This window comes from Otolemur garnettii, unplaced genomic scaffold, assembly GCF_000181295.1.
Source record: "Otolemur garnettii isolate 467f Iridium unplaced genomic scaffold, OtoGar3 scaffold00159, whole genome shotgun sequence".
Lineage (NCBI taxonomy): Eukaryota > Metazoa > Chordata > Mammalia > Primates > Galagidae > Otolemur > Otolemur garnettii.
This window is the reverse complement of record NW_003852554.1, coordinates 3644352-3666149: the sequence shown is the minus strand read 5'-3', so window position 1 is coordinate 3666149 and position 21798 is coordinate 3644352. Positions and strand designations below refer to the sequence as shown.

The 21798-nt window shown below is 39.2% G+C and overlaps 1 protein-coding gene across 2 annotated transcripts in view; it reads right to left on the bottom strand.

Moving 5' to 3' along the window:
- The window catches only part of AGBL4 (ATP/GTP binding protein like 4), a 1282996-nt gene that overhangs the window by 319803 nt on the left and 941395 nt on the right, over positions 1-21798 (bottom strand). For both annotated transcript variants that reach the window (XM_012811470.2, XM_023519146.1), the window contains exon 6: positions 20221-20260. In XM_012811470.2, coding sequence (XP_012666924.1) covers positions 20221-20260 — 40 coding nt within the window. The remainder of the gene's footprint in view (positions 1-20220; positions 20261-21798) is intronic.

The window sequence follows — 21798 nt, the reverse complement described above, 5'->3', positions numbered from 1 at the left end:
GCAGCATTATCCCCCATAACCAAAAGGGAAAACAACCCAAATCTAGCATTATTCACAATAAGACTATACAAACAAAATGTGATGTGTCGATACAATGGAATATTACTCAGCCTTAGAAAGGAAAGAGTCTTGTTGCGTGCTACGACATGAATGGACCTTGAGTGAAATGCCACCACAGAAAGACAAATACCATATGATTCCACTTATTTGAAGTATTTAAAGTAGTCAAATTTATAGAAAAAGAACATAGAATTGTGGTTAACAGGATCTGGGGGAATAGGAAAAAAGGGTGTTGTTTAATTGATATAGAGTTTCAGTTTTGCAAAGTGAAAAATTCTAAAGATCTGTTCACAGTAATGTAAATGTATTTAACACTACTGAAGTATACACTTAAAGATGGTTAATATAGTAACAAACACTGCCCAGGGCAAGGGTACTTTGAAAAATAAAAGTTATTTATGTAATTAAATTGTCTTATGTTGAAACAATAGAACTATGGGTGACTTCAAAATTTCTTATGATTTATGAAATCTTTGTATGAGGTGATATTTTGCCTATAAGAGATACAAATTTCTAAGGACAGTGTTTTAACATAAAATATTTTGTTGAAATGGATGTTTTAACTTAAGTTCTAAAGATCTTTTTGGCTTTTAATAGAAATCAGCTTAAAACGATGGAAGAGTACCCTTTTGAGATTCGTATTATAAGGTCTGTAAGCAAAATCTGGCCCATTACCACTTGCTTTTGTATTGTCTACAAGCTAATATGGTTTTAACATTTTTAAATAAGGAAAAAAATCAAAACAAGAATACTTTATGACATGTTAAATCATACAATATTCAGATTTCGGTGTTTATAATGAAATTTTATTGCAACACACCACACAGATACACAAACCAAAGAAAGTGGATGCTGAAAATTCTAAATTCTGAATTTGATCAGAACATAGATTCCTAGGAGGTGCTAGTCGGAAAGGCCCTCTGAAATGATCTCGTATAAAATTATCATTCCATAGATGAGCAAACTGAGAAGGAGAGAGGTGAAATACCTGCCCCGAGTCCTCGGGAGCTAACAGCAGAGCCAGAACTCCTCTCTGCACTGAGCACTTTTTCTCTCATTGGAATGGACAGAGTCAGCAGGTCAAACCGTGACCCGGAGTTCTGTCCTGCTTCTTCCTGATGCTTACTTTTAGGCAATATATTTTGGAGATAGTATTTATTACAAACTATGTGCTCTTTACAGTGTTAGTACATTTAGTCCTCACAATTGTCCTTTGAGGAGCTGACACCTTTCCCCCACTATTGAAGTTTTTCCTTGTCCCTGGGCTGGTCTCCTCTCTTTTCTTGCAGACCCTCAGCCCAGTTCTATGCCAGAACCTCTCATCTTTAGGATGACTTGTTCAGGAAAGGAGGCAGTGAGAGCAGTCCAGGGACCACCCCAGACCCTTGCCACGGCCTTTCTTTCCATCTCCACCGCACGCTATTCCTTAGGACTTGGTAAGCTGGAGCAAGGGACGCCTCCTCTGGGATCTCCCAATCCTCCTCCATTCATTTGCTTCTCCAAAAATCCTAGTAACCTCCAGGGATCTGAGATCAGTGTCCCAATCCCCCCAACACCTTCCCGCAAGGATGGCAGACTTTGTCCTTGACTCCACGTGTGACGGGGATGCCTGCCTCCTGGCTGGAAGTCTCTGCCCCATTCCTCCTCCTTACCTCACAGACCCTGGGCAGTTACTATTCAGTTCCCTCCCCAAACCTGCCACTGGGCAGTCTCCTCAAAACTGGGCAGCCTGGGTTTAAAAGGAGACCTCAAACTCCTTCCGCAAAACTGCCCGGCCTGAGTGCAAATTAGACAATGGATTCAATAGCCTAAAATTGACACTTTTAATTTAAACATTCTCAAAAATCTTAAACATATCATAACTAGCAATGGCAAGTAGTCTGGGGTCCACTATCTTCAAGCGTTCTTCTTCCTTCAGGGTCATCCTTCAACCCGCCAGACCTGTACCACTTTCAGCTGTTCTGTCAGGTGGTGTTATCCCTAAGCTGCACAGCTCACTGTCCCCCTCCTCCTCCTCCTGCACCAGTCATGCTGGTCCTTGTCAGGTCATCCTGTGCTCTGGAGCCCACCTGCTCCAGCCTGCTGGTCCTACCTCTGTGGCTATGCCCTCTCACTGCAGCATCTTCAACCTCTCCTCTCCTCTCCTCCACTGTTTCCAAGTTCTAACCTATGTTCAAATCCCTCTCAGCTTAATAAGGAAAAGCTGCCCTTCATTCCTACCTCTCCTCTTTCCTTCCTTTCCCAGCACAATCTCTAACACTGCAGTCTACACCTGCGATTTCTCCTTCACATTCCACTGACTTCTTACCCCCCTGCAATCTTGTCTCTACCCTCTCTCAGTTGACCACCCCACTCCACAATGACCTTCTTTGTGTTTAAAATCAAAATGCAAAAAAAAAAAAGAGGCTTCTAAATTCAATATACTAGCATGTTGAAGATTTCTGCATACACATTAAAGATACTGGTCTATAAAAATAAAATAAAATAAATGGATACTTTTAAAGTCCTGTCTCATTTGATACCAGTGACCACTCCCTTCTTGAAACTCACGACTAACTGAGCTCTCATGTTCAAAGACCGGTGCCCAATAACAGAAAAGACAGGGACCGATAACCACCCTATTCTTCCAACCAGTCTTCTCGGGATTCCTCGGTGCTCTTTGCACACGCTGTCCCTTTGCATATCATACCCTCCCATCACCAGTGCTGTGAATTCCTGTGTATCTTTTTCAATCCAAGCGATATTTCCTCCTCTGTGAAGATTCTCTGCCTGCCTTCAAGAAGAGTTGATCCCTTGCTTCCATGCCCCCCACAGTGCCTTATATTTAAGTCAACAGTCGCCTTTACCACAGCATATGCTCGTACATTTACTCATTTGTACCTAATACGGAATGTATTCCTGAGGCAGTCGGGGACGTGTCTGTTCGTCTCTGGGTATAAGGATAAGTTGGCAGGTCAAGGTTTCTTTCCTTTTTATACCCTTCTCCCTCTGTGCTCCTGTCGGAGAGAGACCTGGACTAAAACAAACAAATGATCTCTTACTGAACACACGTACAAGCAAATGCATTCATCAGAGGGAGTGTATGGGATTCTTTATGTGTAATAAAAATATAATCCTTGACACCTAGTGTGTTTTTTCTTGTATTAGCACAAGTCTCCAGGAGAGGCAGAGGTCCTGGATGTTTCTCAGAACCACAGAGGTAAGAGTGGCTGATCAATCCTGAATGGTAAAGCCAGAACTACACTGATAAAACAAACAGGCTTTTCCAGATAGCTAGGCTGTGTCGTCCCCAAGAGAGTGCTTATCACTGTGAGTGGTACCTGGTTTATAGTGTTCATGACTCCACCTGAAACAGGGTGACTTCTATTTATTTTTATTCACCGCCTCCGGAACCTGGGAGGATTGAGCAAACACGAACAGCAGTGGCCATCGGGTTGAAGCCCGAGGAACTGCACTCAGAACCTACCTCAAGTGGGAAGCCATGCAGAGGGTGCCAAAAGACGGATACACATTTTAAGAAAAGAAAAAAACTGTATTAAAATTGTAATACTCAAGTCACATTGGACTTCTGCAGTTATAAGAGGTGTTCAGATATGACTTGCATTCATCTTTTGTTATCAGTATATATTGAGTATTGCAATTTTGATACAGATTTTTCCCTTTCCATTTTTTTTGGCACCCTCTATAGATTTGTTCTGAAGGAACAGGGCATGGTTACCAGCTGAGAGATTTGAGGAGACGCCTGTCTGAATGTGGGTGACAGAAAGTAAGGGGATTCAGAGTGAAGTCCAGAAGGATTAATTACTCTTTTTGTAAAAGCCTCAGTATGGAACCCCCCACCTCCCATCACACAAGATGCAGAAAAGTTAAGTTAGCTAGCATGGTAACACTTATTCCTATTATAAGACCTTTCTGAGATTTTCCTACTTTAAAAGTCAAGAACAGTTACAGGAGAGACTGTAGAACATATTGGTTAAATATAGATTCTGGAGCTGAACAGCCTGTGTTCAAATCGCGCCTCTGTTACCAGCCATGAACCCGTGGGCAAATTACTTGCCCTTTCTGTGGCTCAGTTTATTCATCTGTTAAATGACAATAATGATGGCATCTGCTCATATGCGTTTTCGTGAAGGCTAAATGAGTTAATATATCATAAGTACTTAGAACAATACTTGGCGTGGAGTAGGCACTCCTAAGTTCCCTATTGTTGTTATCACTGTTTTTTATATTATAGCCTGAAGTGTCTGGTTTGGTGAAAGCCAATGTGGCAGGAAGTTTAGGACAGTACAGGCCTCATCTGTTCCCTTTCTTCAAGAGCATTGGCTTAAGGGGCATAAACTTCTTTGGTTATCAGCAGTGTGAGACCCACAATCTGGAGAGATCAGAGAGGACACCAGGCCCCCAAACAAGAAAGAGTTCCAGAGTGATTTAATGATGACATGTACATTGGATAAGCAATTGGCAGTCCACATGTCATGTATTTTTTTACTCCTGAACTAAACAAAATCCTCTGTACCTATTTTCTTTTGAGGAGTCCTGAAGCATCACCCAGCCTTAATGAGAACATCAATTATGGTTCTGTGGTTTTCTCATTATAAACATAGTTATACCTTGGGACATGCCAAGTTACCTAGTAAAAAGATTTACCAGAAACTTCTCCACTCCTGTGTAAATAGATGAAATCAAGGTCAAAGAGGACCCTTCCATAAAGGAAAGAGGCAAAAAAAAGCCCAGCCTTTGGCTTCAGCATACTCAGCCACCTACAACATGGGTGATACTTAGTGAATCCCACAATCTGCCTAAATCTTTGCTGCTGCTTCTCCAAAATAGGGTAATAGTTAAAATTACAGGATGGAAACTAAGATTTAGACAATTATTAAACATGTAGTACCTAGCATAGCAAAGGGCTTTGTCTGAGGGATACCCTTAATATTCCTTCTTTCATCTTCAACTATGTGCAGGGAGCTGGGGACAATAAATGCCTTGGGGATAGGCATTGGTGTCTTATAAAGCAATGGTGTCAAATAAGATTGGTGTCTTATTTGTCTCTATATTTATACCTAGTTCTGGACATAAATGTGTAAATGTTTAAGGAACAAATGTTAAAGAAATATTTACTGGCTTGAGTTGAACTTAATTCAATTCAAATGAAATTAAACCATCTTTGAGATTCCTTTCAGTACCAGGCATAGAACCTGGCACATGGTGTGTACTCATAAACACTTACAGAATATAGTTCTGTGATGGCCTGATTCCAGGACTGGGGCACACTAGTAGCAACATATTTAATTATCAGAGGACCATTAGAAGAAGGGCCTCAGGCCCACTCACTGGGGCATTGTCTCATTAGAAGAGCTGGTAGCTACTTTCTGTCTCTTTATCTTCTTTCTCAGGGGGAAGAAAGTAGCCCTGATAAATCCATTATTCTCCTTGTACATTTTTATGGAAACAAAGATTCTAGTTTTCTGGCATGGACCCAGAGAACATTCAGAAATCATGTCCTTTCCTGTCTGGGTCCAGCCTATGTTGTTCCTGCTGGGTAAGGTGAAAGCCACTGCTCTCTCTCCCATCCCCTAAGTTTCCCTTTGAAGTTCCCTTATTTTCCCAGCGACACTGAATGGACCATAACAATTTCAACGTCTGCCATTATTTCATTGTTCTAAGCGACATATTTTTGCTGCTGGCCCTATAAGTGTTCTCCTTTAGGTGAGTCCTGAAGAATTTCACAGCCTTAATGAGTACATCAATTATTGTTCATGGAAGAGCCGATGTCTCCTTAAAGGTTATTTGAAGGTTGATTGCTATCTCAGTGCTTATATCCAGCAAATCTATCTCAGCCTTATGAATGCATTTGACCTTTTTATAGGTACAGGGGAAAAATCACAGAACAAAAGTTAATTTAGACCTCTATAATACAACATTTTTTTTTTGAAAGAAATGAAAGGGCATTGAAATCAATACCTGCAAAATAACATGCTGATGAATGTTGGGACCCAATTTTCTCATTTTGCTAAGTCGAGATTGGGAATTCTGAATAGTTTTCAATCCTGCATTCTTTGGGCACTGTGAAGTCTGCTGCATTGTGTCCACACAATACTGCTGCACACTCATTATGGAGTACCAGTGGTCCTGAAAAGGTCACTTAGTTAGAAATGTCAGCGTTCAATGGAGCCGCATAGACCTGTGTGCGCATGGATCCAATTAGAGTGGCCAGGCAACACCGCTGTAACCCAGAATCCTAATGAGCAAGTCCAGGAAAGGCGGCAGCGCCTTTTTTTCTTTCTTCTTCTTCTTATTCAAAAGAAATGGAAATTGCTTTTTGACCACCCTAGGTGGGGTTGTTTAAACTTTACCAAACACTACTTAGTCTCCAGGTGGGCTGGAAGGAGAACCCCAGCTTCTGCAAAGGCTGAGCCTGCCAAGAACAGCCAGATGGGGAAAGGAAAGTAATGAAGAAGGAGGGAGTGGTACTTCAGACTTCAGGCTGGTATGGGGCATCCTTTGCGAGATTTACTCATGTTGCTAGCCAAGAGGAAAATGGCCTGACTAAGTTCATTTATAGGCCTCTCTATGTGCTAGGGGCCTTGAGGTAAAGACTGAGTTTTGCCCCATTTGGTGACAGAATGAAGTAGGAGTGCATAAAAGTCTGGATGTGTAAGTCGGCTGATGTTCTAATCCACCAGAGGATAATAGTGTGAAAAAGTCCACTGGTCATGAGTGTGGATGCTATAGCAACATCCAATTGCGATACAAGTCTCTCAATTTTTACTTTTATCTTATCATGGACGGACAGTTCTCACACTGGCCCTAGTCTGTGGGTGACTCTGAGTAGCACTGTTCCAGCCACTTCTTTGCTTATCCTTACCTTTCACTTCTCACTCCCACCTTCATGGGTCTCCACTTTCAGCTGGAGCTTTTGGACTCACAATCATACTGGACTCTCTTTTTCTGGTTCAATCTCTATACATTTCTTTAAAACACTTTTAGATATTTGTCTTTGGGCACCACAGACCCCACCCATAGTTAGAACACCCTCCCAGGAGCTTGTTGGGGCTAACTATTCTGAAACAACAATAATGATGACAACAAACCTTGATAATTTTGTTACAGATAATTCAGGAACCATGCTCTGAGAACAAATGGAGGCCTTTATAGGGAATCTATCATTGGATTTTGAAGCTCAGCAGGTAGTGATGATTTGCTTGGTTCTAGACCCCCGTCGTTGCAGCAGCTCATACCTTCAGCTGAGGCCACTTAGCCTCCCTTGCAGTTTACCAGATCCCAGAGTCATTCTGGGTCCATGGTCAGGTGAAGACAGGGGCAGCAGATATAAGAAGTGTGGGGTTAGTAAATCAGCCTGTCATCCATGGTGGGTAAGTCTTGTGTCGGCTTTTGCTCTGATGTTTCTGTCTAATTTTCTGCAGCCAGATTCTTTTCTCAGCTTCCATGAATATTTCTCATCCTAATACACATTTCTGTAGTGAATCTGTTCTTCTCTCGTTCAGTTTTTCTTTTAATATCCCAGTAACCTCTGACTGAACCAATATCTGTGATTAGCAAGGCAACTGAGAAGTGAGAAGTCCACTGGCTGTTGAGTCAGAGAATTTGTTTTCAAGCTCTGCATTTTCTACCTAGAAGCTATGGGAATATGGGACAATCTTATAATTTCTCTGAGCTTCAGTTTCCTTAAATGGCAAGAATAGAATACAGTTGCCTACTTCATGGGGTTTATTTTGTTTGTTTAAGCAAAATATTGGATTAAAAATCACTTTGCTCACTTTGTTGTGCTGTGTCAAAGATAGCTGTCAACATGGTCACCATTGCAGCTATTGCTCTTGTGGATTATTTTTTAAGACACCATTTAATATTTGTCCTCTGGCACCACAGACTCCACCTATAGTCAGAAAACTCTCCCAACAGCCCCTGCCTGGGCTTTCACATCAGCAGCAGCAACAACAACAAACCCAGTAGAAAGAAGGTGGTTAAGTCGATTTACATCGCCACTCTTCTGTACCTTTGGGGAGGAAAGAAAGAAGAATCCAAGAGATCTGGAGGAGAAAAGCAGAGAGAGGGAATCATGGCAGAGAAGACAGTGGCACAATGTGAGCATGTTCCTGCGACACCCACTGTTGGTTGACCCTAGGGAACAAAACATGGGAAGAGCCATGGCAGGGGAGGGGGGTGAAGGGGTACAGCCCCCCCACGCTCAGACATGGTAGTTTAGCCTCATGTGCTCCCCGAGGAATGTGGCCCTAAGATGGAATTCCCTTACTCTGAGGACATGCCTGGGTCTTTGGAAAAGCAGAAAATTACAGTTCTCAGAAAGGAATGTGCCAGAGGGCCAAGCCGGGTTGTAGCTGGGGGCTGAACACCTGTCAAGGCACTGGGCCATTCTTCTCATTAACGCAATAGTTGCTAGTTTTAGTTTAAGGAAATGGGCTAACAGAACAGACAGCCTGGCACCTTTGTGGTTTAGCCCTAAGCAAAATGTTCGCAATTTGTATCAATTGTATACGTGCTCAGCAGTATTGTGCTGAATTGGAATTTTTATGGCAGTTTCCATGATTTCATCTCACTTTCTTAACTGTTTATTATTTTAAACTTTTTGGGGATGTTTTAGAGTATATAAAAGGATCAATAAAGATAGGTAGTTACTGAGTGCCAGAGCGAGCCTTGGTCTCCCTTTCATACTAATCATTTCGTCTGCAGTGCTTTCCTCTGAGTCACTGATCAGTTAGCCCTGAGAATAGCAACAAGGCGGTTAGTGATTCGACACTGGTCTCTGAGCCCGTGTAGTGAAGTGATGTGAAATGCTTTCCAATCTACCATCTAAGGCTGACATCAATCCCACTTCACAAACTAGTTCAATGGCAATTGATATGGAAAAAAAAAGACTTATTTTCCCCAAAAGCAACTGAAAACCACCAATTTTCTTTTCACCAATGCAATTAAAAAGTCTTCTCTAGCAAGTCAGTCTTGTGTATAATCTTTACCAGAAGGAGAAACCTTCTGGAAGACATTCATCCATCCATCCATGAATGGATCTCAACTTGGCTGGACTGATCTCCCTCATTTTTTTCAGTTTCTAAAGAGAAGTGTACTAGGTTTATAAAACAGCAGTTCAGGAAACCATCTGGATGGGAGAAAATTGCACTGCAAGTAGCAAACACAGACTCTATTGGCATTTCTGAGATTGAATGACCTTTTAGGCTGGGGCTATGTTATTTTGAGGGAAAAACTCAACTACTTGTGGTGGCCATTCTTAGAGAAGGACTTCCAATAACAACATGAGCATTTCCAAGATTCTGAAATGTTCTATGTACATCCTTTAATCTCATTTAATACATGTAAAATAATACTATATGAGGTCAATGTTATTAGCCACTCTTTAGATATAAAAGACTTGAAGCTCTAAGAGATTAAGTGTCTTGTCCAAAATCATATCAAGAGTAAATATTAGAGCTGAGATTTGAACCTTGGTTCAGTGGATCCCAAAGTTTCCATTTCGTTATAGAATTTATTTTTTCTTTTCTTTTTGGTCATAGAGAGTATTTTACTGTTTCAGTAGCACTGGATAAGCACTGGTAAGGGCAGGTCAATAAATCTTGCTAAGAGCAAACCCCTATATTCCTTTATATGAATGATGATTAGAGACCAGAGCAGGAAGGATAAGCACGGCCCTCTATGACATGCCACTGGGTCCTTGGTCTCTAGGAACTTCATGTCTATGTACTTGAATCACATTTTATCTCAGTTCAGTAGCAATCCACGCCCATTTGCCGTGTCTGCAAAGGGCTTTGACATGAACTGGAAACTACACATTGGAGTGCAGAGTCTTCTTTTCCTAAAAGAGAGAATCTTACTTTTCTTGGTCCAGTGAATCAAAATTATTTCTTGCTTTATGACCAAAGCAAAAGCCCCTACAGTTTTTGATCTGTTAGGATAGAAAAATGTAGACAGATAAATTCAGCTATGTATTTATGGTAAAAATAGTAGCTAGATTCTTCTCAACACCTTTCTCTGAAACCTCTGCCAATCTCAAAAAGTTAAGTCATTACCCACATATTAATATCTTGGGAGTAAGGAGAGAATCTTTGGAAGAATGAGAAAAGGTAAATGTGTCTCACAGAACCAAAGAGATAATACTGATAATTAGTATCATTTTTGTCCAGCCTCTGAGATACCCCTAAATGATTCTTACTTTAGTAAATATCCTTATATACTCCCCTTCCACAGTGAATAAGGCTGACTTAGTAACTAATAGGATACTATAAAAATGACAGCCTACAAATTCTCAGTCTAGACCATAAATGACATTTCAGCTTCTATTTTATTTCTCTGGGGAGTTAGCTACCGTGTTGTGACTCAGGCATCCCTATAGAGGAGTCTACATGGCAAGGAAATGAGGCCTGCCAGTGAGAGTCAGCACCAGCCTGCCATCCTTGTGAGTGAGTCATCTTGAAAAATGATCCTCCAGCCCCATTCAATCCTTCAAATAACTATAGCCTTGGCTGACATCTTAACTTCAACCTCAGAAGAGATCCTAGGCCAAAACCATCCAGCTAAGCTGCTACCAGATTGCTGACCTACAAGAACTATGTGAGATAATAAACATTTATTGCTGTCTGAAACTTCTGAGGTTTAGAGTAATTTGTAATGTGGCAATGCAATTATGATAACAAATGTTTATTTAAAATCTACTAAGAGTCATGCACTTTACTAAGCTAGCCACCTTAAATACATCATATGTAATGTTAACAAAACTCAAGAAGTATTGTTATCACTTTGCTGTTTTATAAGATGGTAAAATGGAAGTAAGACACTGAAAAGTTAGGCTTTCCTGGGGTCAGATCACAAGTAGAGGATGTAAGATTGAAACACATAACATATGTATGTGCTACAAATCAATTACAACTACAAAATTTATAATTTTCTCCTTCATCTTTCAAATTCTCATGAGATACCTGATGGCTTATCTGGGATGACTGTAATTGCATTGCTTCAGACTATAGCATATGTCTGTGGCCTACAGAGATATGCACAGATGCCCTCAAGTGCAGAGATGGTCTTATGCTGCTATAGACTTTCAGCTTATAGGTTTAGACCTCCAGCCTCCAAACCAATGAGAACCAGTGTCCTCCCAGCTAAGGCCAGGTGATCTCTCATATACTTCTTAATTCTCATTGTGAAGGAGGCCTACTATTATCAATTAAGCTTCTATTCTGGTCTCTAATGTATATGACATTTTTCAGGCTAATATTAATAATATTCTAGGGCAGTTATTGTTGTGATTATCTCACTTGATCTTTACTTCATCCCTATGAAATAGGTGTTACTGTCCATATTTGACAAAAAGCTTCAAAGCAGTTAAATGACATGCAGTTATGCAGTCAGGAGTGGCAAAACCAAGATTGGAACCCAGGACTACCTGGTTCTCAAACTATCACAACAATCTGTTGACTCCCTGCTAAGACTGAAAATCTGTTTTCCATATCTGTTAAGCATAGGTCCTAGCCTCTGTGGCCTGCTATCCCTCTGTGGCCTAGCCTCTGTGGCCCTGCTTGGTGCCTATTCTCAAGATCCTTGGCCATGGGCATGGCTGTAGCTTCAAGCAGGAAGACTTTTCCTTAGGTCCATGATAATATCCACCTGATGATAAATTCTGTCACTGGCTATAGCATCTCTGCTGGTCCCCTAGATAGAGGGGTGAAATGGAACAGATTTATGTTTGTTCTGCTCTCAGACCTTATAATTTACATAGTTGGATTGGCTTGGCCACAGAGATAGTTATTGCAAAACTTCATATGATCTTGGCCCATTTATAAGTAATGCCAGGCCCCAATTTATCCCTCACTTTCAGGGATGGTGTTCATGACCCAACCAATCAATACAATAGATTTCCTGGGACATATATACTTGGTCAAAGATGGATTCTCAATGACTCAATCACAGAATGAAAAGCTGTAGAGATTTTGCTGGGACATCTGGGTGAGTCTCTTGTTTTTTCCTACTGGACTAGAATTTAGGAGAGCATGAAGTATGCATCTGCTATAGCCATTGTGAGACCACATGTGGCCTGGGCATGGAGTCAACACTGAACAAGTTGAGTTAAGAGAAGGAGAAAAACAGTCTGCGTCCTTTGAGCCCTGAATCAAGATGCACAAAATTGTCAGATTTATTTCTGGATTATTCATTTACACAAACCAATGAATTGCCTATTTTTGCTTAAGCTAATTTAGGTTAGGATTGAAGAAGCCCACTTAAATGTCCCTGTGCCTTAATTATAGTGTTTATGACTCGAATTCCAGTTCCTTAGACCTGCATTCAGCCTAATGGTCAAAGACTTAACCAGCTCCTTCCTGACCTTATCTCCTTCATGCTGAGGCGCCATGGTGTTCTTGGGTGCCACACCTTCTCAGAGCTGAGCCAACTCACTGAATGTTCCAAAATGGGACTCCTGACCCCTTCCCATCAATTCTCTTGCCTGAATTCTGGAATATGGCATCCTAAGGTGTTTATCTTAATGTTCTTAAGTTTGTCTCCCAGAGATCACGAGAACTAATGTTTCTCCTTTTGTATATTTATTTCCCAGAAGCTGGAGTTTGTTTATTCAGATGTAATACATTCCTTGAGTAACACACAATGTGATGTTTTTCATTGTTGACATGAGAGACAGGGTTCACAGGGGACAGAGGTGGGAGTATAAATTGATCCAACCTTTCTGGAAAATGAGTTGGCAGTAAGGCTCAATAATTCCTTAAGCATATTAATGCTCTTTGATCCAAACATTTAATTTCTACAATATCCAGCACATCTATGTAAAAGAAGTAGAAAGCTTTTCTTCACAAATATACTTATGGTTTATAAGAACAAAGCATCTGGAAATAACACAATGTACATTAGGACTTTTTTACTGTATATCAGGCTACATATAAAAGATGAAAGATAGCAGAGGCTTTAAAACTAAGTATGCCTTTAAAATGTTCCCACAATGCTCATGGATTTAGTAATTCTATCTGAATTAATCTATTTTAAGATGATAACCTAAAATGTAGACAAAAACATATTCACAAGTGTAAGAAATTATTCATAAGGTTGAGAAACAAGAATCAAGTTAAATATCCAACATTATTGGCATGGGAAAATATTTCTGTTGTAATATTAAGTGAAAAATCAGGATAAAATTTTACATTCTATATGATCTCGACTGTGTAAAACAAAATTATACATGCATAGAAAAAAAGCAAAGAAGTAAATGTGTTAAAATATTAAATAGTTATTGCCTCTGGGACATAACTGATATTTTCATCTTTATAACTTCTCTGTGTTTCTCAAAATCTTCACCATGGGCATATGCAATTTTTTAATAGAGCAAGTGATTATATAAAGATGGTGAGTATGTAAACTACATAGCAACATGAAGATTGTTTATGAAATAATGTTAAGTGAAAAAAGATGTATATAAAAACTTACTGTGATTGCAATTATGTAAATATGTTTCTGCATATAGACAAGAACTAAAAGAAAAATGTATAAATAGTATTAGGTTTTATATTCTGCTAAGGTTGTGGGATTAGGAATAATTTATTTTCCTTCTCTAAAGATGTCTGTTTTAATGATGTGTATACTTTTTTGAAACATTCCCTTTGTGCTTATTTACTACGCAGCTAGACTAGCTCCACAGGTTTCACACGTTGGCTCTGGAAATGGCCATAAGGCAGGTGACAATGACTAGTTTGGCCTCTTTTATTCCTTTAGTGTCCAGAAAGGCTGAGTTTACACAGCAGGGGACTTTCACTGGAGACAAAACCCAAAGCCATTAGTATCAACTCATCATCATTTAACACAGTTATTTTAATGAGATTAAAAGAGGATAAAAAGTTTTGTGAATATTTGCAAGAAGGAACAAATCTAGCTGTGATTTTTTTCTTCCTGGAGGTTTCTATGATGTCTTAGGAAATCAATTATCTCTTCAGAAAGCAACTTTGTCAGTGGAAAAGCTCCAGTACTGCCCCAGTACTCACAGTCTAGGCTTTCCTTATCCTCAGCAAAGTGGGTCAGCTTGAATTCCGTCTGGGCTAATATCACAAATGAAGTGATATTTTTATGTAGCAGTGGAAAAGACAAAGGAGGTAGAATCAGATCTATATTTGAATTTGACTCTTCCATTTATTAATTGTGCTTATATGGGCAATTCATTGAATTTCATAGCATCTTGGTCTGCTTATCTGCAAAACCAAAAAGATGATACCTATCTTATGGTGTAGCTGAGAGAATTACATGAAAAATTTACATAGAGGGTCTAACAAAACTCTAGCTCTGAGAAGATACTTCCTAAATGCAGTTCTTTTAGTTTACACTATCCTTTTAGTTCACATTATCAAAAAGCCTAGACCCCGTGACAAGGGTGCCAAGATAATTTAATGAAGAAAGAATGGATTTTTCAACAAATGGTGCTGAGAAAGCTGGATAGCCACGTGTAAAAGAGTCGTGTTGGACTCTTACATCACATCATATAAAAACATGAACTAAATGGATCAAACACCTAATGGAACAGCTAAAGCTACAAAACTCTTCAAAGAAAATATAGGAGTTCATCTTTGTGATCTTGGGTTAGGCAACGGCTTCTTAGATGTGACATGAAAAATATAAGCAACAAAAGGAAAAAAGTAGATAAACTTGAACTTAATTAAAATTTCTTTGCTTCAAAGGACAACATCAGAGAAGTGAAAAGACAAGTTGCAGAAGGTGAGAAAGTATTTGCAAATCATAAATCTGACCAAACCATGACCAGAATATCTATCTATTTTACAATTCAGTAATTAAAAAGACAAATATAGTCCAATCAAAATGGATACGGGCATATAATGTGAATAGGTATTTCTCCATAGAAGATGTAAAAAAGGCCCATGTAAGTACATAAAAAATATGGTCAACATCATTAGACATTAGGGAAATGCAAATCGAAGCCACAGTGAGATACCTACTATGATGGTTATAATCAGAAAGATAATAACAAGCATTGGAGAATGTGAAACTGTTCTGTATTGCTTATGGAAATGTAAAATGGTACAACCATTTTGTAAAGCACTTTGGCGCTTTCTCAAATATTTATCCTAAAGTTTACAATGTGACCTGCAATTTCATTCCTAGGTGTAAATACCCAAAAGACTTGAAAACATACGTCCACACAAAAAAACTCGTATAGCAGATTATTCACCATACACCCAAATGGAAATAACCCAAATTTCCATTATCAGAGAAGTGGATAAATAAATTGTGGTATATCCATACAGTGACATATTTTTTGTGTGTGATAAAAAGGAATGAAGTACTGGCATATGCTACAACAGGGTAAACCTTGAAAACATTATGCAAAGTGAAAAACGCCAGTCAGGAGGGGCCATATACACAATATGATTCCATTTACATCAAATATCCCAAACAGGCAACTCCACAGAGACAGAAAGTAGATCAGTGTTTGCCAGAGGCTGTGAGAAAGGAGAAACTGGTTTCTATTGGCATGGAGTGTCTATTTGGGGTGACAGTAATCTCTACATGGTGGAGATGTTTGCATAATTATGTGAAAATACTGAAAACCACTCAATTATGCACATTAATGGGGGAATTTTATGGCATGTGAATTATGTCTCAATATAGCTGTTATTTAAAAAAAAAATTATGACCACCATGTTTAACTTGATGGTGGGAATATAACAATCTTTTTAGAAGTGTGATAAAGTCTATTAGTCATTGCCAATATTCTAGTTATCTTTACTGTAGCGTCCTTCCTTGTGGGAAAATTGCACATCTCCACCCTTTTGAATTTAGGAGAGGTAATATGACTTGCTTTGATCAAAGAACTTTGGGCAGAAATTACCCCTTTTAAGAGATGTTTAGGGTGGATGCCTGGCTCACAATCTCTCCCTTTTCCCTCTGCAGTGATGAACAACATGGCAAGTGTCTGTGCCTCCCCACAATTTCACATATTCTCCCAGGATTTATTATTTCTGCACATGTTGAGTAGTTTCCAATTGCTGACACTTGCAAATCCATCTTAAAAATTTGGAAGCTGCTGGGTCTGTACATTGAGTGGATCAGAAGTTTCTAGAATTAACATCCCCACTCTCACTTCTGTTCCTCAGTCCCTGAGAAGGGTAATTTGTGGCTTGTTTTCCATACTGACTCTCAGGGTTCTGCAGTGGGATTAAGTCCCAGTTGCCCTCTGTGGTAGCTTGCTTAATAAGGAATCTTTCTTTTTTTGGGGGGGGGGGAGCTTTCTTTCATGTCTTGTCTCATTTTCCTACTCCTTTACTGATGTGTCTGGGATCACCTCCCATGTGTACTAAAATCTTTGCCTGAAGGTCTGCTTCTCAGGGAGCCCAAACGATGATGTCCAGCAATGTTTCAAATAGAGGATTCTTGGTCAGTCTGGGTACCAGAGTATAGAAGATGCACAGCACAGCTGACTGTAGTCCATGTAGGACACGCACCAAAAGTGAGAAATAAGCCTTTGTTTTTTAATCCTCTGCAATTTAGATGTCATTGTTATTTCAGTGCCATGATTAGTGAATGATGTATACCTTTTCTAGTAATTCTCATTATAGGGATTTCTCCTCAAGAAGTAAAGATGTACACAAACCTCTATACAAAGACGCTCTTTGTGGTATTATTTATAATTAAATAATTAGACATAACAACATTAACACAGGACAACAGGGGAATTTAAAAATATAATGGAATGCTTTTATGCTATATAAAATTCCCCCAGAGAATATTTAATAATGTTAGATGTTCATGCTATACTCAAATAAAAACAGTTTAATAGTATCATTCTAATTTCATTTTAAAAATTACATCTATAGTTGTGTATACAGGTGCAAAATGTGGATCTTTCCTCTCAGTTTTGTGGGAAGGACTTTACTTGGACAAGAAAAGAATATAACACTCCCTCATACTCCCTCTCTTCTGCTGAAGAGGTTGTAGGAGAATAAATTTTCTAAAAAGTAATGAAGAAACTACAGTTGAACTTCTAGGTCAAATGACTACCTAAGTTCATGTTTCAGTAAGCCCATTTATTCCCATCAAATAATAACATTGGATAATATATGAAAAAAGAAACAAAAATACATAGTTAGGCTCCATTGTGAGAGACATTTCCATGAAGCTGAAATGTACACAAATGAAAAAGGTTAAGTTCTTAAGCTTAGGCTACTGGCTTGCTGAGTTCTGGATGTAGAAATAGCAGTAGCAGTTTTAGTCAACGTGTAGCATCAGGGAGACTAATAGTGTTCTACAGAAAATGGTGATCAGAGACAAGCTTCTGCTTGTCCAAGGACCTTGGGTGGGGCGCTTCTGTCATGAAAGGAGCCTTAAGAAAAGGTTGCTGCATACTTTTTGGGAGATAGATCCTATGTATCATAGGCCTAGGGAGATAAGGGATATATATTTAGGAAACAGAAGCAATGCCAAGCTCTCTTGCTATCTTTTTTGCCATTGGATTTGCAATATACTCTGTATTCTTCAGATCCTATACTGAAGATAGAAGTAGCGGTAACTGCAAAAACCATCACATAGGGAGATGTGAACACAGTGAGAGTTTGGGTATAGGGTGAAGAGACCAGAAAACTTCCTTCTCAAAGTGATTCTACACATTAAACTTTCAAAATGTGAAGAAATCAAATGCTAAAATGATACTAAACAAAATCAACAATTGGCACTTGAATTACCTCCAGATGAAACTTATTTTATGGAATAAAGATTTTAAAATAAGCATATTGAGGATGTTCAAAGAAACAAATGAAGACATTAAAACTGAACAAGAAATTATGAAACAGTATAGGCAGAAATAACAAGAACAGGTGGATATGAACAAAATTAGAAATCTTGGAAATGAAAAACATAAAGTCATTGAAATATTGAAAAAGACAAAAAAAAATCTAGACCCGACACAGTCAAAAAATGAGTTTATGAATGTAAGTTACTTATGAGGAACTTAGAATCAGTGCAGTAAGACAAAATAATAAAAAAAACTATAAAAAATCAGTTAATAACTATGGAGGATCACTTGGGGGTGGGTCCACATTTGTCTAATAGAAATTCTTGAAGAAGAGAATCAAAGTGGTGGGAGAAAAAAGCAAAAGAGTTCAAATAATTTGCCACTCATTTGCCACTAATTTCCTAAAATTATAAGAAAGATATATTTCCTTATGTAGAAAGTATGCCCAGAGTATCAAGCTGGATAAATAAAATCATACTTAGATATAGCAAAGTGAAAATGCAAAACATTAAGATTAATCAAATACTGAAATCTATACAATAAAAAAAAAAAAACCAGGTTACTTCCAACAACTATATAACAGCAGACTTCTCATTAGCAACTACGGATGTTAGAAGAAATTTCAAAAAATCCTCAAAATATAAAGGGATGTCTTCCTCAAACTAGAATTTATATACACACACAGGCAAATTATCACTCTTCAAAAAAGTCAAAATAAAGACATATTCCAATTAAGAGGGTTACTAAATGGACTCTTGCTAAAATAGGTATTAAAGGATACACTTCACCAAGGTAACATAGAAAGGCTTGAGGTTCAATAAATAAGAGAACACAAAATGTATAAGCTTTGTAGGATGAAAGAAGATTTGAGACCAGGTTTCATGAAGAAAGGACAAAGAAATTCAAAATATTTAGCCTGAGAGAAGAAGAAACAGGCCTTCGTCTCATCTCCAAACTATTGGCATGGGTGGAAGCATCAGTCAACAGTGATAACGTTATCAGGAAGCAGATTTTAACCCTGCTCAAAGTAGAGCTGTCTAATCAATAAGTAGGAATTTCCTCTCCAGAAAAGGGTTGAAATGGAAGTGAGCAACTCTAGTTACATCAGTCCATGATTCGGAATTTCTATGAATGCTAATCATATATATGTTAAACACGGCTCATACTCTGGGAGAAGATTATTTTTCAAACTAGTTCCATCTTTGTTATTCCAAATTCTCAAGTTCAAAGAGCTCTATCAAGTGGAAATATAGTAAGGTCATCTGAACTGGGTGGATCCATCTTACTTTTGCAATCACCATTCTATACCCTGGTTATGTAGACCAGACAACCAGCCTTTGTGCTAGGACAGTGCCTGTAGAGGGCAATTATCTCAATCTTTTTGAAAGTGAGCCTAGTGGCTCCTAGATGCAGCATAGTAGCTTTGGTGGAAGGCAAGGCTGACATGGTTTTGCCATATTGGTAACTAACATATTGAAATATTTCCAAATTTGTTAGAATTAGTCGTTCCCTGAGCCCCCAACCCTGCCATATGACCACTTAGTCACACTAGCCCCTCCTCCAGGACCTCAACTCCCCACAGTCCCATCATCAAAGTGTTAATGCACAACAGGCAGTCACCAATGCTGTTAAAACGTTTTGAATATCACCCATGGATAAAGACAACTACCCCACTCATTCTCAGATGCTTACTATCCTTGCTGGTACCACCAGCCCCTTGGTCCCAAGAGAAAATGGTATCTCTTATTGTTTAATTTTGCTCTAAGTTCCCAAACCAAGTTAAAATAATTCTTTGATAAAACCAAACTGCTGAGTTTCTCCCTTGGCTGGATGTTAAGTCTAGGGAAAAGAAAAGGCCTTTTAATCCCATAGTCACACCTTTGTCTGAGGGACTTGACCTTTCCCTAAAGATGAGAGAGAAAAGTCATCTTGATCCTCAGCAGAGAGACCAAACCTGATCACTTTCCCAAATTGATTGTTTCTCATGAGCCATCCTCCCTTCATTCCATGGTACCTTCTAGGTAGCTTCCCTAAGCCTCATGATTTTAAAATTTATTTCTCAGAAGACCAGGTCACTTCTTTGACATGTGAGTCCAATAACTGAACCTGTTCCTAGAACATGTACTGAGGTCCAGATTATCAGCCCTGCCATTGGCAGAGTCAAGAGGAGGCAGCACAGAGTTGAAAGGGAACAAAGACTCTGCCGGTGGGGCACAGGGTGGTGGGGAAGAAGGATCATTCATGGTTCATAAAGCAAGAGTTCGGCTGTTCATTCAAGAGTCAAAAAAGGAAGGCAGGAATTGCATTTGGACAGGCAAGGAGGCATCATTCAGGGAAACAAGGGAAAAGCCAAAGCAGAATGGCCAGTCGCACCTACTCACCGGGGCTGGTTATTGTCAGGAGATCAAGATGCCGCTGTTGCTGCAAAAGAAAACACATTGTGAGAACACTGATTTGAGCCAGAGCCAAATCTGAGCTTAGCAGGTCAGGGTAGACATGCAAAGTGGATGTTCAGATGCACTGAAGAGTAAATTATGCAGAATGTGTAGAGAGGCCTTCTACTCGCAATTCTGTAGAGAGGCCTTGTATCCCAGAGACAAAAGGGAACAAAAAGGCGTTTTGTTTGTCTTTGGAAGCATAGATGATCAGAGTTGAGAGGACCTTATAGGTCCTCCAGTCAAACCTATACTATTCCTATGAAAATGAGACTTTGAGAGGAAGGTGATGTACCTAGGGCCACAGAGAAAGTCACTCCAGTCTCCCAGTCACAGACTCACTCCCCTGTACCAGAGGACTTTAGACTTCCCCCTTGCTTACTCTGGTTGAGCTTCTGATATACTGGAAAGTCTTTTTGCCTTGGGTGCCTGTGTTATTGTCACCTTCAAGATACTCCTTTCTAATCAAGGTATTTCTGGGCTGGCTTAATTCTTGAATCTGCTCAGCAATACTATAACAGTTTCAATCACTGATGACCAATTCATTCATTCTCTAACTGAATCCTTACGCCTTTTTACCACACAACATTCATACAAATTTATTTTTCTAGCATACTAGTTTACATGGATGAGGCTGCTTGTGTTTGGAGGCAACTAGCCTTGACTAGCTCAACAGTTGAGATTATCAATATTTTAGAAGACCTGTTCCCTATCACAGCACATCTGTGAAGGTTTATCCTGGACTGGTGTCATGGAACTTGTGTAGCAATGTGGGTACAGGAGGGGGCAGTGGGGCAGCAGTGACAAATTCTCTTAAATACTCAAGTTAGGATTCCCTAAGTCCCACTTTTCCCATTGACCTCTTTCTCTTTCCTATACTTGATTTTCCTTAAGTAGTACTGGAGATCTGTACTTCTACTTTTTTAAAAAGGGGTAGAAACAAATTCCACTTTGAAAAACATTGCTTTAAGCTATAAATTGCAAGACCTTCTGATCACCTGATATTTTGTCTAATAGATACTTGGCCATATTTTACTTCAACTGCATATATCCTGTCTTTCTCTAAATTGCATTGGCTTCCTGAAATTCTGCTAAAGTAGAGGGAAAGGCAGAAACATTTTTTGAAGTACCCACTCTAGGCCAGGCACTGCACTATGCACACCATTTATAGACTTTGATGATGTATCATTTCTTTTTATACTCTTGGTAATACTATAGGGCAGGTACAGGGGAAGCACATGACATTCAGAGAGGAGGAATTACCTTTCCAAGACAACATTTTTAAACATCAGGGTGTTGCTGTAAGAGTCTCACAGAAAAGCGATGTCATGGAGAATAAGCATGCTTATTGAAATTGTGTTTTACATAAAGGTGACCATCTGCTCGCTCAGGCAAAATGGCGAGCTTTCTTTATTCACTGTTAGTTTATATAGGCAATCTTGTGCATGCACACTATACAGCAATGACCTCATTAACATTCATTACAATCCTTCTGCACATGTGCATTGGACATCAATGACTTCA